Source organism: Ambystoma mexicanum, chromosome 1q (genome assembly GCF_040938575.1).
Source record: "Ambystoma mexicanum isolate Mex_15411 chromosome 1q, UKY_AmexF1_1, whole genome shotgun sequence".
Taxonomy (NCBI): Eukaryota; Metazoa; Chordata; class Amphibia; order Caudata; family Ambystomatidae; genus Ambystoma; species Ambystoma mexicanum.
This window is the reverse complement of record NC_090922.1, coordinates 1,202,356,168-1,202,369,784: the sequence shown is the minus strand read 5'-3', so window position 1 is coordinate 1,202,369,784 and position 13,617 is coordinate 1,202,356,168. Positions and strand designations below refer to the sequence as shown.

The 13,617-nt window shown below is 46.0% G+C and overlaps 1 protein-coding gene across 2 annotated transcripts in view; it reads right to left on the bottom strand.

Moving 5' to 3' along the window:
• Positions 1 to 4,859: 4,859 nt before the first annotated feature.
• The window catches only part of GNG12 (G protein subunit gamma 12), a 348,877-nt gene continuing 340,119 nt past the window's right edge, over positions 4,860 to 13,617 (bottom strand). For both annotated transcript variants that reach the window (XM_069641936.1, XM_069641937.1), the window contains exon 4: positions 4,860 to 5,741. In XM_069641936.1, the coding sequence (XP_069498037.1) occupies positions 5,616 to 5,741 (126 nt within the window). In that variant the 3' untranslated portion in view covers positions 4,860 to 5,615. The remainder of the gene's footprint in view (positions 5,742 to 13,617) is intronic.

Sequence of the window (13,617 nt, the reverse complement as noted above, 5' to 3'; positions counted from 1 at the left end):
ACCTGAATAGAAGTCTTTACAGGCTTCTTGCCTTTGCTTGGTTTAGAGTTTTCCTTACGTTGAGAACCTTTCGAAACTGTCTGTTCCCGTGACTGAGAACTCGTGTTTATAGCATAAAAAAATTGTCGATTGACAGATTATTATGCCCTTCTCGCATCTTGCTTTTTTGTCTTGATTTTTCCTGCAAATCTCAGTTGTTGGGAGATTTTTTTAAATTCTTTTCCCACGTCATCTGTTATATTACTATTAAAAGGGTCACCCAAAGATTGATACGGCTGGTGCCATTACAGGAGCCGCATCCGACTTCTCTCCTACACCTTCGGATACCAGTTCAGGAGGAATATGAGCCAGCCTAATGAATTCCTCCATTGTCAATTGAGACAAGGGCGAGTCATCAAGTTCTTACGGTTGGTCCCATCCTGCAGGCCAATGTAGTCACCAGATTAGCCAAACATTCCATTGTTGTTAGTTGCGGAGAGTTGCATATTCAGCCTACCCATCTCACCCTATAAAAGTGGCAAGAGCTGAGGTTTGAATACAGGCATCCTCCTTTATGGCTGTTAGATTGTCTAACACTACTGTATTCACTGCTGTTTTCAATCCCATCAGGGAGGATTCAAACCCCCCCCCCCCCCACTTCCTTTGCAAGTTCCTGGAGGGTTCCCGATTGAACTTGGACCTCACTCTTTAGAAGTTCAAATACCTTCACCATAGAGGTTAGAACAGTTTAGTGCCACCAGCACTGATTCTTGTGTCCAGAGACACACAAGGAGTGCCACTTTTTTCAAGGGAGTCAACCACCTGAGGACCATCTCTTATTGACACCTCAACAGATCGCATTAGGAGGGAAAATGAGACTCATTAACGGACCATCATTTGTACAAAAGGGGACATTCTCAGAATGATCACTCAGGTCCAGGTTAATTGGCACATTTTCCTGGAGTTTCTGCACCGTCGAAGTGGTTAAGGCAGGACCAAATTAAGAAGCACTTCCTAGATTTTTTTTTATTGTTACCCCTATCACTACTTCCTCATCGGTAAGGCTCCCATTCTGGCCATTTGAAAGAATCATTTATTTTCCTCCTTGTTGATGAAGCGGATAGGGTACATTCTTTACAGTTTGCAAAAACCTGACACACACCAGAGGAAATAGTAAGAGGCGGTAGGGATCATGGTAATTAAGTTAGGTGGTACCGGTTGCAAGTTCCCAGGCAAACCTAAAATGTGAACTTCAGGAAGATGGGCATTACCTTCCTCACAGTCCACCTTAATTGCCTTTGGATCATCTCTATAGATGCTGCTCCATAGATTATACATGAGGTCTTCCCTGGATTTGCCACTCTTGAGTTTTCACACCAGAAAACTAGAAACCGGTCCAATTTATTCACAAGACTATCTAGGTCAGTCCCGGACTCGCAGACCATTCAACCAGCCCTCCAAGTTTAAATTTGAAGGGATAGAGTCAGTCAATATATTCCAACAGACTCCAAATCTGACTGGAGCTCCTGTCGCATATCTTTTACTGAATTGGTACTTTCATCCATGTGGTGTAAAGACTCACTCCAACAAAACTCTTCCAACAAATATGTGACAACAGTGACCAATTGTTTCACAGCGGTCCACCAGCTGGTCTATCAGCGCGACCAATCAAGGTTTCCAGCCAAGTCTCAGCCTGTCGTGATTCACCTACAACTGCACAGATTAGTCCCAATCGCACACAAAAACGTACCACACGTTAGCAGGAGTTATCGAAAGTGGGTTTCCACCTTCAATGGATCAGCAGTGCAGCATGTAACGACGTGTTTTTCTTTCCTTTTTGCAGCCTTGTTCAAAATTCTTACCCGAGGATAGCGCGTATCAGAAGTCAGTCGAATGTTAGGGGATTCAAGCCACTCGTGCCACTGCAACTCCTCAAGCAACTCTGCAGGTTTTATATTTATTTTTAAATGAATTTTGACCCAGTTTTACATCTCATTATTTAAATATAAAAGAGTATCCTCACAATATTTGTGAGTAAATGTGTGAACGGCTTACATGATTCGAGACCTATGTATTTTAGCAAATAGCTAATAATCAACTATGTTGAGTAATGTTTTTATGATGAAATGTGCTAGTGATGTATTTTGATTTAATGCCAATTTTTTATGTAATTGTGATGGTTTGGTGAATACTTATGTAAGGCTAACTTGGTTTAGCCAATTCATAATAATAAAATAAAAACAATATAAATAAAAATAATTGATTCTCTAGTTGCTGAACTTTGCAACCTGCCTTCAGAGGTACTATTTGCCATTGGATGCAATAACGTTCGGGTCCCCCGCTATATTATCACAGCCCATACCCAGAATCGCATGAGAACATAAGTTGAAGAATGATTGACCCTCTGAATTTGGTGCAAACATTTTCACCATGGCTTAATCTGTCTTTTTGTGTTCACCTTTTACCATCATTCTTCCATCAGTACCTCTATATTACATTTAAGTGAATTTGAGAAACAAACCCCTTCCTTCAGGTGTGAGCTATACACTAACTCTAATTTGTGGGTGTTACGATAAAGGATGGGGGTTATTTTTCCATATAGGCTAATTTATCCTCCATTTGTGCAGTGGTTTCGTTGGGGTATGTTACTTGCAGTGTGATGGTTGATCCAAACCAGAGCTTTTTTTGAGACACGATGCTTTACAGAAGGCATAGAGGATCTGTTACTGCTGTATTCCTCTTTTTGGAGTCATATACCTCCCCAAGCCACCCCAAGTACTATGATCCAGTTTTGCTTTGGGTTTAACTCTATTGGCAGCAATTCCTTTTTGCCCTGGACCAGTGATCTGCCCCGTGAGAAACACTGAATCTACATTAGTGTCTAAATATGCCAATGAGATTTCACAGAGCTCCCTCAATGACTGTTCATTTAGTGATGGAACCAAGGATTCACTAAAAGATTGGGCCTGTCTAGCTGATACTCCCATCATAGGCTACGTCCTAGAGTTCTTTCTTTGTCCATTTGAAAGCTTTTGTTTAGTAATTGAGGCACGAGGTCCTCTCCAAAGCTCACTATGCTCAGTAGCTTCATTGTCTTCCTCCAACCATTTCCTCTGTATTATGCTTCTCTTGAAAACCTTATAGGGTCAATATTTGTTGGGTTTGAGCCCTCCCTCGACCCCTACCAACCCAAATTAAATCATCTTTGTTTCAACAGGATTGCTGATTTCATCATTTGGTTATACTGCATGGTCTTGAAAATCGGGTATGAAGATCCCCATAGGGGCTGCTTGTGCTAGTGCCTTTGTATCGATTTTAACATACACAATAGTTACAATTCATTCAAACATACTCGTAAAAGACAACTGGCAATCCACTGAGCCGCCACACATTAAAATTATTTACCTTTTCTAGGTCATGGACTGGATGAGAGCATCACAATATTATTTTCATAGTCATTAGGATAAGGGCATGACCAAATGCAAGTTGTTGAGATTGTACAAGGAGGCTAAATGGTTTGGTTGAACCAAGTGGTTGATGACTATGTGGGCACTATACACAGTTCTAAATTGCAGGATCTGTTTTTAGCTTCTGCTTCTACTTTAAGAGACCCTGGTTAGCTTAAATCCAACAGTTACCAGCAGCTACTTTTTGCTTCCTAGGCCAACCGCTGCCTTACCAGCATGCATATGTGACATTAACGGAGCGTTTGAGAATGTAAATAAAGAGGAATTAGGACACTTTCAAATATAATGGATCATGCTTAATGGGCAAAAAGTATGTATCTGATGTGGAAGTAAGATTTGCAGCGCACTATGTACTCACTCCTGGTTCCCCAGCGGTGGTTCCTGCCTACTGGTTGATGCCCGACACTCAGGATCTGGTTTTAGCTCAAGCTACTCAAATCCTAATTCTGTACCCTGCTGTAACTTTATTTGTTGAGTCTGTTACCCCACTCCCCATCCTGTGAAGAGGGTTGTGTGCCTTGCATGCTTAGTAACCATAAATGGGTACAGGAAAATATATATGACTAAAAAAGGTTTTTAAAAAACACCAACATTTTGGGCCAGTACAGTTAGATTTGATTGTAGAACATTTGGCAGTCGAAAAATATTATTTCCATAAACGGCAGATATCATTAACACAAATATTCAAATGTTTATTTAGTAGTCTTCAACAAACCTAGGATTTTTCTATAAATTGATCAAACTTTACAATGTTTCCAATAAAAAGAAATTACAGCTTTTAAAAAGAATCCAAATAATGAACACTTTGAATCCTAAATGTTTTAAATCAATTTCATTTTTTTGAGAAAGCCTTAAAATGTTTTTGCAATAAATGTTAAAAATAGAGATTTAGAATATTTAAACAAGTACAACCTTTTATCATATCTTAGACATTTTTCACGTTTTATGCACCAAGTCCATGTTTTTCAAACTCTAAAACCATCATTTCAAATGGACAATATGGGATCATGTTTAACCCTTTTAGAAAAATGTGCATAATAGATTTGTATATATAAAATGTATACAAAGGAAAACCTTAAAAACAACGTAATTATTGGTAGAATCGAATTACTGGAAAAAAATGAGTTACAGAATACAAATGACTAAAAGAGAAAGGTCATACATAACACCAATAGATAAACTAAACAAATCTTTGTAATGCTCTGTACTTGTGCATACACATCCACTACCTTTCGAGTTGCATATTGTTTAAAAGTCATGAATGCTTGCTTTAAGCTTAAAATTTAGTTATTCTTTATTGATGTTTAAATACATCATTTTGGTCATTGAGACTTTATATTAACACCTCAAAACATAATTTGAATTATTTGCAAAATATGCCACATTACAGAAAAAAAAACAAAAAAGACTGTATGCTACAAATATATGGTTTAATGAAATAAACAGATAGAGTAAGACAGTGGAGTCCATGATTTTATATTATTGGTCCATTACTCCAACTACTTTTTATTTGTGAAACTGGAGGATAAGAGTCCAGTTTCACAACCCGAGAATTCACATGATTTCTGTTCAGTGACACTTTGGCATCTATCAAGTACAGCGTTTGGTGAATACAATCATTGGTGTGTGACTAGAATTTCGATTGCACAATATACAATTTATCATATGATTTCTACCACAGTGTTCCAGATGTCTCAGTAACATTTGTCAACATAATACATTAAAAATGGTAGTGTTTTTATCTTTATGTATATACACAAACTATGAAAATTTCATAGCAACTTAAGATTTTAACACTTTTTGCCTTGCTAAATTATTGAGGATGCAGAGGCAACTTTGGTCTAAACTTTGTGTTTCTGCAATACTTTAACTGGAAAAGTTGATATTGCACATTTCACGACATAGAATAAAAAAAACAAATGCAGAGCCTTATCTATTACTCCTACTTTCAATTTACAAGAATTAATACAATTTGGTTTTAATGATCATTCCCCCTCAGTAAGAAAGCCAACTATAAAGTAAAGAAAATATTTAAAAAATAAATTTACACAGAATTCCTCTGATTATTTAACAATGGCTATAAGTAGATCATGATTTTTTCTGTTTGTGTGGAAGTTGGTTGGGAATGTGGAAGAGGGAGGGCAAAAGATCCTTACTACTTGCAATTCGTTACAATATTATACAAGGCTTCTTATCCTTGAAAGGATTTTCTGAAGTTGGTATTCCCATTAGTAAAGGATCATTTTTGGCATGCTCATCACAGTAGCGCATTAAATCTGCTGATGCTTTGGAAACCTGGAACATAAAAAGATAAAACATTCCTTGAAACCCCAAATTGAAACAATAGGCATGAAGCCAAAAGACTTTCTACCATTCCATGCAACACTTGTACAGATATAGTAAAGAAACCAATGATTGGGTCATTTACTATCAACTGAAGTTTTAACAATTTAATGTTTTGGAAAATCACTTCAAAATCGGCATCAAGTCAAAGATGTCAACAATTTTTTAAATACACACATAAAGCAAAACAGAATATATTGTTACTATTTAACCTTTGAGAGCTTAGTTATGGCTTGGTAAGTGCTAATGGCTAGGCCTGCAGTTAACTGTGGTGGATTTGTTTATGTAGGGTAAGATGGTAGGAGACCTTCGAGAGAAGAGTCGGGAAAGACTGGCCTTACAAGATAACCTGCACCCATACCATTGGACTTTGCAGACACTTTCCCATTTCACTTTCTGACATTACCACTATCCGTGTATCCATCTTCTTGTCTCAAATAGATGCATTGCACCCTATTTGCAACAAAACAAGGATATGTGAAATGGAAAATTAGAGAAAGGGGCAATCTAGATATTACACTCTTTACCATGAACTTTCATGCTAAGTCCTGGAAGGCAAGAAGCTTTGTTTCAAGGAAGAGGATACTTGAAAATTGAGGACATCACCAATTTCTCTTTCCTTAGCACGTTCGTTGGCAGGCAGAGAGATAACTCAAAACTCACTTGAACGTGCTGAGTGGCCTCCGGAGAGGTTTGCCCATTAGGAACATTGAAACCAGTGTCCACGGTCTGGAACACTCGCGTCCCCTGCATACCTCATGTGTTTGTCAAAACAAACAGAGTTTATGTGGAGGTAAGTTTCCCCGAAAAAAGAAGTTTAAAAACAAGAAGTTCACACAGAAGTAATACATTTTTGGAATCCAACATAACGTTATTTAATAAATCACCATAACATAATGGATTGTATACAATATTTCAATCATACTGTACAATAAATTTGATTCAATCAATACATTAATTTCTTATTCATGGTCTAAAAACATGATCCCTACGCATTTCGGGACTTCAGTCCCTTCCGTCAGGAGCAATATTTCATTGGCTTTTTATCACTCAACGTTCAAGCTGCACTGATCTGCATTTCGAAATGGAACAAATAATGAACAAAATGCATGTTCACTAATCTTAGGCTAATATTTGTGATCCATATTCGAAAAATTCACAATTCATTATGTGATGACTCGTGTACAGCTTGGACAATCACATGTTCTAGATCAAGGAAATCTTGTGGCCGTGTGTCTAGGATGATTGCTTGTGGTATCCAACTTCCTTGTTAATGGCAACTTGAGGCAAGTGCACAGAAATTAGTTTCAGATTGAGGCTACTCAAGATATGATATGGCATTTATAACGCGCCTATACACAAGGGTTTCAGGGCGCGACGAGGCAAGGGAGGGGAACAAAGGGAAGACTGACAGTGATCTTACTAGGCCAGGTGACAGATCACGCAAGTGCAGGGGAGGGGGTGCTAAGGGGAAAGTGCGAGGGGGAAGTGAAGTACATAGGATAACAGTAAATAAAATAAAAACAATAAATAATAATAAAGAAGTGCGACCAGCTGGTGGCAGGTACAAGGGTTAAGTGCAGACATCAGGGGTAAGTGCTGGTAGGGGGCTGTAGGGATACAAAAACAACCCCGGAGTGCAAGGGTTGCCAGGAGGACAGTACAGGTGTGCAACTGGCAGGGAGTAGGGGACCTGGGCCCAAGAGCAGAGGGTAGCCAGGTGACCAGTGCAGTTTCAGCCAGGAGTTCAGCAGGGGAGAGGAAAAGAGAGCAGAAGCAAAGAGGAAGGTCTTGAGGTGCTTCCGGAACCGGAGATGGTTCTCCTCAATTTTCAGAGAGGCTGGGAGGCGTTCCAGAGGGAGACCCCAGCCGAAGAAGGATCTACTGCCAACTAGTTGCTTGGAGAAGCGACTGACCCTGAGAGAGTTGGAGGTGGATGAGTGAAGAGCTCGAGAATGAAGATATTTAGGAAGAGAGAGTTGAAGGTATTGAGGCCGCAGGGACCAGAAGGCCTTGTGGACAATGCAGAGGGTTTTGAACTTAATCCTTGCAGCCACTGGGAGCCAGTTCAGGGATTTCAGTCCTGGAGATAAGAGATCCCTGGGCTTGAGGCCAAGGACAAATCTCGCAGTCCTGTTTTGGATGAGTTGCAGAGGGCGGAGAGTAGCGGCAGGCAGATTTAGGAAGACTGTTGCAGTAGTCCAGCCTAGAGAGAACCAGCGCTCTGGAGACCATGAGCTTCTGGGGGAAGGACAGGAAAGGAAGGATACCTCTGAGGAGGTGCAGCTGGTAGTGTGACTTCTTAGAGACGTTGGAGATGTGAGTAGAGAAGGAGAGTGTGGAGTTGAAGATGACCGAGGTTTTTAGCCTCACAAGTGGGAGCAGGAAGAAGGCTAAGCGAGGCCGGCCAGAGAGTGACAGGAAAGGAGGGAGCAGGTGTGTCGATGAGGAGCATCTCAGTCTTACTGGCGTTAAATCAGATCATTGGCAGCACACCACTCCTCGATAGCAGACAAAGTCAGAGATGAGAGAAGGAGAAGTGGCAGAAGGGAGCCTGAAAATGGTTTGAGTGTCCTCCGCATAGCACTGAAAGATGGGGCAGAGAGGAACAATGCAGTGGGCAAGAAGTGCCAGGTATTGGTTGAACAACAGGTTGAACAGACAGGGTGTGGTGTTCCCTAGGAGAACCCTAGGGAAACACCACAGGTAGAGATAGAGGAGAGGAAGGACCCAAGTTGGACCTAGGATTGTCAATCGGAGAGGAAAGAAGTCAGCCAAGCCGGGGCCTGATCGGTGATACCCAGGTTATCACAGACGGTTGAGCAGGATGGCATGATTGACTGTGTGAAAGGCGGAAGAGAGATCAAGTAAGATGAGGACACAGGGGGCGTTGGAATCAAGGTTAGAGAGCAGCTCTTCACAGATGTTCAGGAGAGAAGTTTGTGCTTCTGGCAACTCTGAAGCCAGACTGATGGTCATGGAGACAACCAACAGATTCAGTGTGAAGATTAAGCTGGGAGATGGCCAGCTTTTCCAGGAGTTTTCCCAGGAATGGAGTGATGAGATTAGGCGATAGTTAGCCGGACAGGACGGCAGACGGTTTCTTAAGAAGAGGGTGCAAAAGGGAGTGCTTTGGGGGGGGGAGGGAAGACTTCAGTTGCAAAGGAGTGGTTGCAGAAGTCAGCCAGGGTGTCAATGTGGTCCTTGATGGTTTTGGAGGAACAGGGGTGAACCTGTTTTGACAAGACCTTCATAGATTGGACTTGTCTAGAAACCTCGTATGAGGAGAACAGGGAAAGGCAGAGACGGAGGGAGGAGAGGTGGCTGACGAGGGGCCAATGGAGGAGCAGGGAGTAGAGGGAGGAGGGGGAGAGGAAGAGAGGATAGGATGCTGTGAGGTTTAGAGATAAAATGAGAAGCCAGAGCCGTGCAGAGGGCCTGGGAGGGGACAGGAGAGGTGGAGCCTGCAGCAGGATTGGCCAGTTCCTTGCAGATTTTAAAGAGTTTGGCCGAGTTATTAGATGCAGCAGAGAGACAGGCTTGGATGTGAGCTCTATTCTTGTTGTGGACAGAGCTGGTGTTGCCTTTGGAGCAGGTAGCTGGCCAGGTTGTCAGAGGATGTACCAGAAGCACATTTCCTCTCAGCCAGCCTGCACTTGCGTTTGAGGGTGACAAGGTTGGGGTCGTACCAGGAGTTGCACTTGGCTTTGGGCTTCAAGTGGATCCCATGAAAGGGGCAAGAAGGAACAAGTTACTTACCTGCATGGGTCTGGCATGGATTCACATGCTCATGAATATTCCCAGTCGTCAGGCTGGGAATCCTCGGTAAAGAAAAAATCAGTATCAGTTTCGTTTCTGATCTGTCTTTCTTAGTAGTAACCAATCACTGATCTCTGGGTCATACTGCCCCCAGCCAATGGCTGCCCTCTCCCTAAGCCCCGCCTCTGGCAGCCATCCTCAGATTTGGTAGCACGCCAAGTGGCAGTATGACCAAGTGAAGAGCCGCAGAGGGGTAGGTGGGAGGGTTCGCATGTGAATCCATGCCAGACCCATGCTGGAGAACAACAGTTACAGGTAAGTAACTTGTTCCTTCTCCAGCATGGGGTCTGGCATGGATTCACATGCTCATGAATAAAAGAATACATAGCAGAATACACATGCACAACCACGGGAGTTGGCAAAAAGCTCAACATTAAGCAATACAACAACTCAACATTAAGCATCTCTTACCTCCTCACCAGGCTCACCTTAAGCGAACAGGTTGCGCAGCACTGCTTGGCCGACCCTGGACTCCTCCCTGGATTCCCGATCGCCTAGTAGAATCTTGTGAAGGTGTGTGTCGACCTCCACGTAGCAGCCCTGCAGATGTCCAGCAGGGGCACACCAGACAGGAACGCCGTGGTAGCAGCGATCGCTCTGGTAGAATGGGCCCTCGGTCGGTCGGGCAGCGGTCGGTTTGCCAATTGGTGACAGTGCATGATGCAGCCGGAGAGCCATCTGGAAATGGAAGTCTTCGAGAGAGCCTTCCCTTGATTCACAGATCCAAAGTTCAGAAACAGTTGTGACGTCTTCAGAAAACTCTTCGTGCGGTCCATGTAGAACGTCAGCGCTCTAGCCACATCCAGCGAGTGCATAGTCCTCTCGGCCGGCGTCGAAGGCGTCGGGAAGAAAACTGGTAACACCAAGGGCTCGTTGAGGTGGAAGTCCAACGGCACCTTGGGCATGAAAGAGGGGGCGTCCTCAGCACCACCCTCGTGTCATGAAAAGTCAAGTATGGAGGCTTGCAAGATAGGGCCTGGATCTCTCCCACTCGTCGTGCGGAGGTGATGGCCACGAGGAATGCTGTCTTCCATGACAGGAACTTCAAAGGCGCCGAATGCATAGGCTCGAATGGGGCTCCCATGAGCCTGGTCAGCACCACATTAAGCTCCCACGCCGGGGCAGGAGCCTTCACCGGTGGGAATGATCGGAATAGTCCCTTCATAAATTCCTTCACCAGGCGATGAGACCACAAGGACGCCCGTCCCGTAGTCCTGGTATATCGTGAGATGGCAGCCAGATGTATTTTTATGGAGGCGTGAGCCAGTCCAGCTTTGGCCAGCGACAGTAGGTACGGCAGCCCTTGAGGGGCCGTAATCCATAGAGAGTTAATCTTCTGTGCACGGCACCAGACAGAGAACCTTTTCCATTTATGACCGTAACACTTGAGAGTCGAGGACGCCCTGGCCTTTGCAAGAACCTCTCTGCAATCAGCTGGGATATCGTACCCTCCAAACTCTAGTACTGCAGGAGCCAGGCCTGCAAGTTCAGCGACTGTGGGTCATGATGAGAATGGCGCCTCCTTCTCTGGAGAGAAGATCCGCGTCCGCCGGCAGCTTGACTGGTGGGGACGTTGACAAGTCCAGAAGGTCCGGGAACCAGATCTGCCTCGGCCACGCCGGTGCGACGAGGATCATCCTGCACCTGGACTTCTTGAGCTGGTTGATGAGGCGGAGCAGCAACGGCAACCGAGGGAACGCGTATAGAAACAGGCCGTCCCAAGGGAACGAGAAAGCATCGCCCATGCTCCTCAGCTGTGGGAACCTGCTGGTGAACCTCTGGCACTTGGAGTTCGTCGCCGTCGCGAACAGGTCGATCTGGGGTTTGCCCCATCGCTGGAAGAGCCGATCCACTTGATCCTGGCGCAGTTCCCACTCGTGGCACGAGCGCAGCTCCCTGCTGAGTGAGTCGGCAATGGTGTTTTTTATTCCTGCCAGGTGGAAGGAAACCACAAACATCCCCTGGGCGACGGCCCTGTGCCACAGATCCTGGGCCTCCTTGGATAGGGCTGGGGATCTAGTGCCTCCTTGCTTCCATATATAGAACTTTGTGGTGGTGTTGTCGGTGAAGATCCTCACCACTTTGCCCTTGAGGGACGGAAGGAGCGACTCGAGAGCCCAGAACACTGCTCGGAGCTCCAGAATGTTGATGTGGAGAGACCTCTCCTCCGGGAGCCAAAGGTCTCCGGTGTGGGCCCCCCAGCCCTCCAGAGAGGCGTCCGTCATCACGTCTCCTGAAATGCCGGGGTTTGAATGTCCGTGCCTGTCATGAGGTGAGCACGGATGCCCCACCATAGGATAGCCCGACAGAACTCCTCGTCGAGAGGGATCCTGTCCTCGAAACAGCCCCTCGCCTGAAGCCAGCGGGCGTCGAGGAACTCCTGTAGCAGACACATCCAAAGTCTGCAAAGGGGTACAAGATAGATGCAAGAGGACATCATCCCGAGGAGGGACTTGATGGACCTCACCCTGGCCACGGCCGTGGCTAGCAGGCGCTACACCTTGCCCAGGATGGTCTTGGTCCTCTCCTCTGAAGGGGAGGCCAATTGCCCTACTGTATTGAGCTTCGCTCCCAGAAACGGTGCTATTTGCGATGGAACCAGGTGGGATTTGGGGTAGTTGATGGCGAACCCCAGCTCCATGAGCAACCGGACGGTCCTCGCCATGTGTTCGACGGCGAGTTCCGTTGTGCTTGCCCAGATTAGCCAGTCATCCAGGTAGGGGTAAACGTGGATCCCCTGCAGGCGCAGCTGCGCCGCCACTGGTGCCAGGCACTTGGTGAAAACCCTGGGTGCCGACTTTAATCCGAACGGTAGGGCTCTGAATTGGTAGTGGCGTCCCTGAACCATGAACCTGAGGAACTTCCTGTGCCTTTTTAGAATAGTGCTGTGGAAGTAAGCATCCTCCAGGTCCAAAGACGATAGGAAGTCGCCTTCCTCCAGCTGTCCAAGCACGTGCTGGAGGGTGACCATCCTGAATTTCGGCGCCTTGATGTACTTGTTTAAGCGACGCAGGTCCAGGATGGGGTGCCAACCGCCTGTCTTCTTCCTGACGAGGAAGTACCTTGAATACACTCCGGAGCCCCGGAGCCTTCTGGGGACGAGCTCGATGGCACCTTTCTTGAGCATCGCCCTTACCTCCAACAGCAGTTGAGGGATGTGATTTTCCTTCCTGGCCACGGGAGGAATGCGAGGGCACTTCTGGAATTCCAGCGAGTGCCCGTTGGCCAGGGTGTCCAACACCCAACGGTTGGTGGAGATGGACTCCCACAAGCTGACAAACTTCGTCAGCCGGCCTCCCTCCAGGGTGCTTCGGCGGGGGCCCGACAACACGGCCGGGTCAGTCTTGCTTGTAGGCGGCCTTGCTGCCTTGGCCTCCTTGGTGATGACGGCGTGATCCCCCTTGCTTGCCGCGACCTCTGTAGGCCTCCTGGGAAGAGGAGCGTGCCGTCTGGCGGTAAGTGGAGGAGCCACCGCTGGAACCTTTGGAGGCACCCTGTCTGCATCCGGAGCTCCGAAAGGGCCGTCGCTGCTGAAGCACCCCTAGGGCCCGGGCCGTCTCCGAGTCGGTCTTGATGGCCTGTAGAGACTCGTCCACCACCTTACCAAAGAGGTTGTTGCAGTCGAACGGCATGTCCAACACTCTGGTCTGGACGTCTTGGCGAAAGTGTCGCCTTGAGCCATACTCGTCGGAGGCAAACTCTGTTGCCCAGTTGGCGAAATCTGGTATCAACAATGTCCGTTGCCACTGTTATGGCGTGATCTGACGCCACCTCGCCTTCCTGCAGAATTTCTAGGGCCTCCGCCCTCTTGTCAGGTAGGAAGTCTAGCAGGGGAGCTACCTTGAACCAGAGCTCCCTGTCGTAGCGGGCCACGATCGCTAAGGCATTGGCCGCCTTAATCGTCACCGACGAGATGACTCGTCGTCCCATGGAGTCAAACTTCTTGCCCTCGTTGTCCGGCGGGGAAGTGAAGTTGAAGCCGCCGCACCCGCTGCCTTCTTTTTAGCCG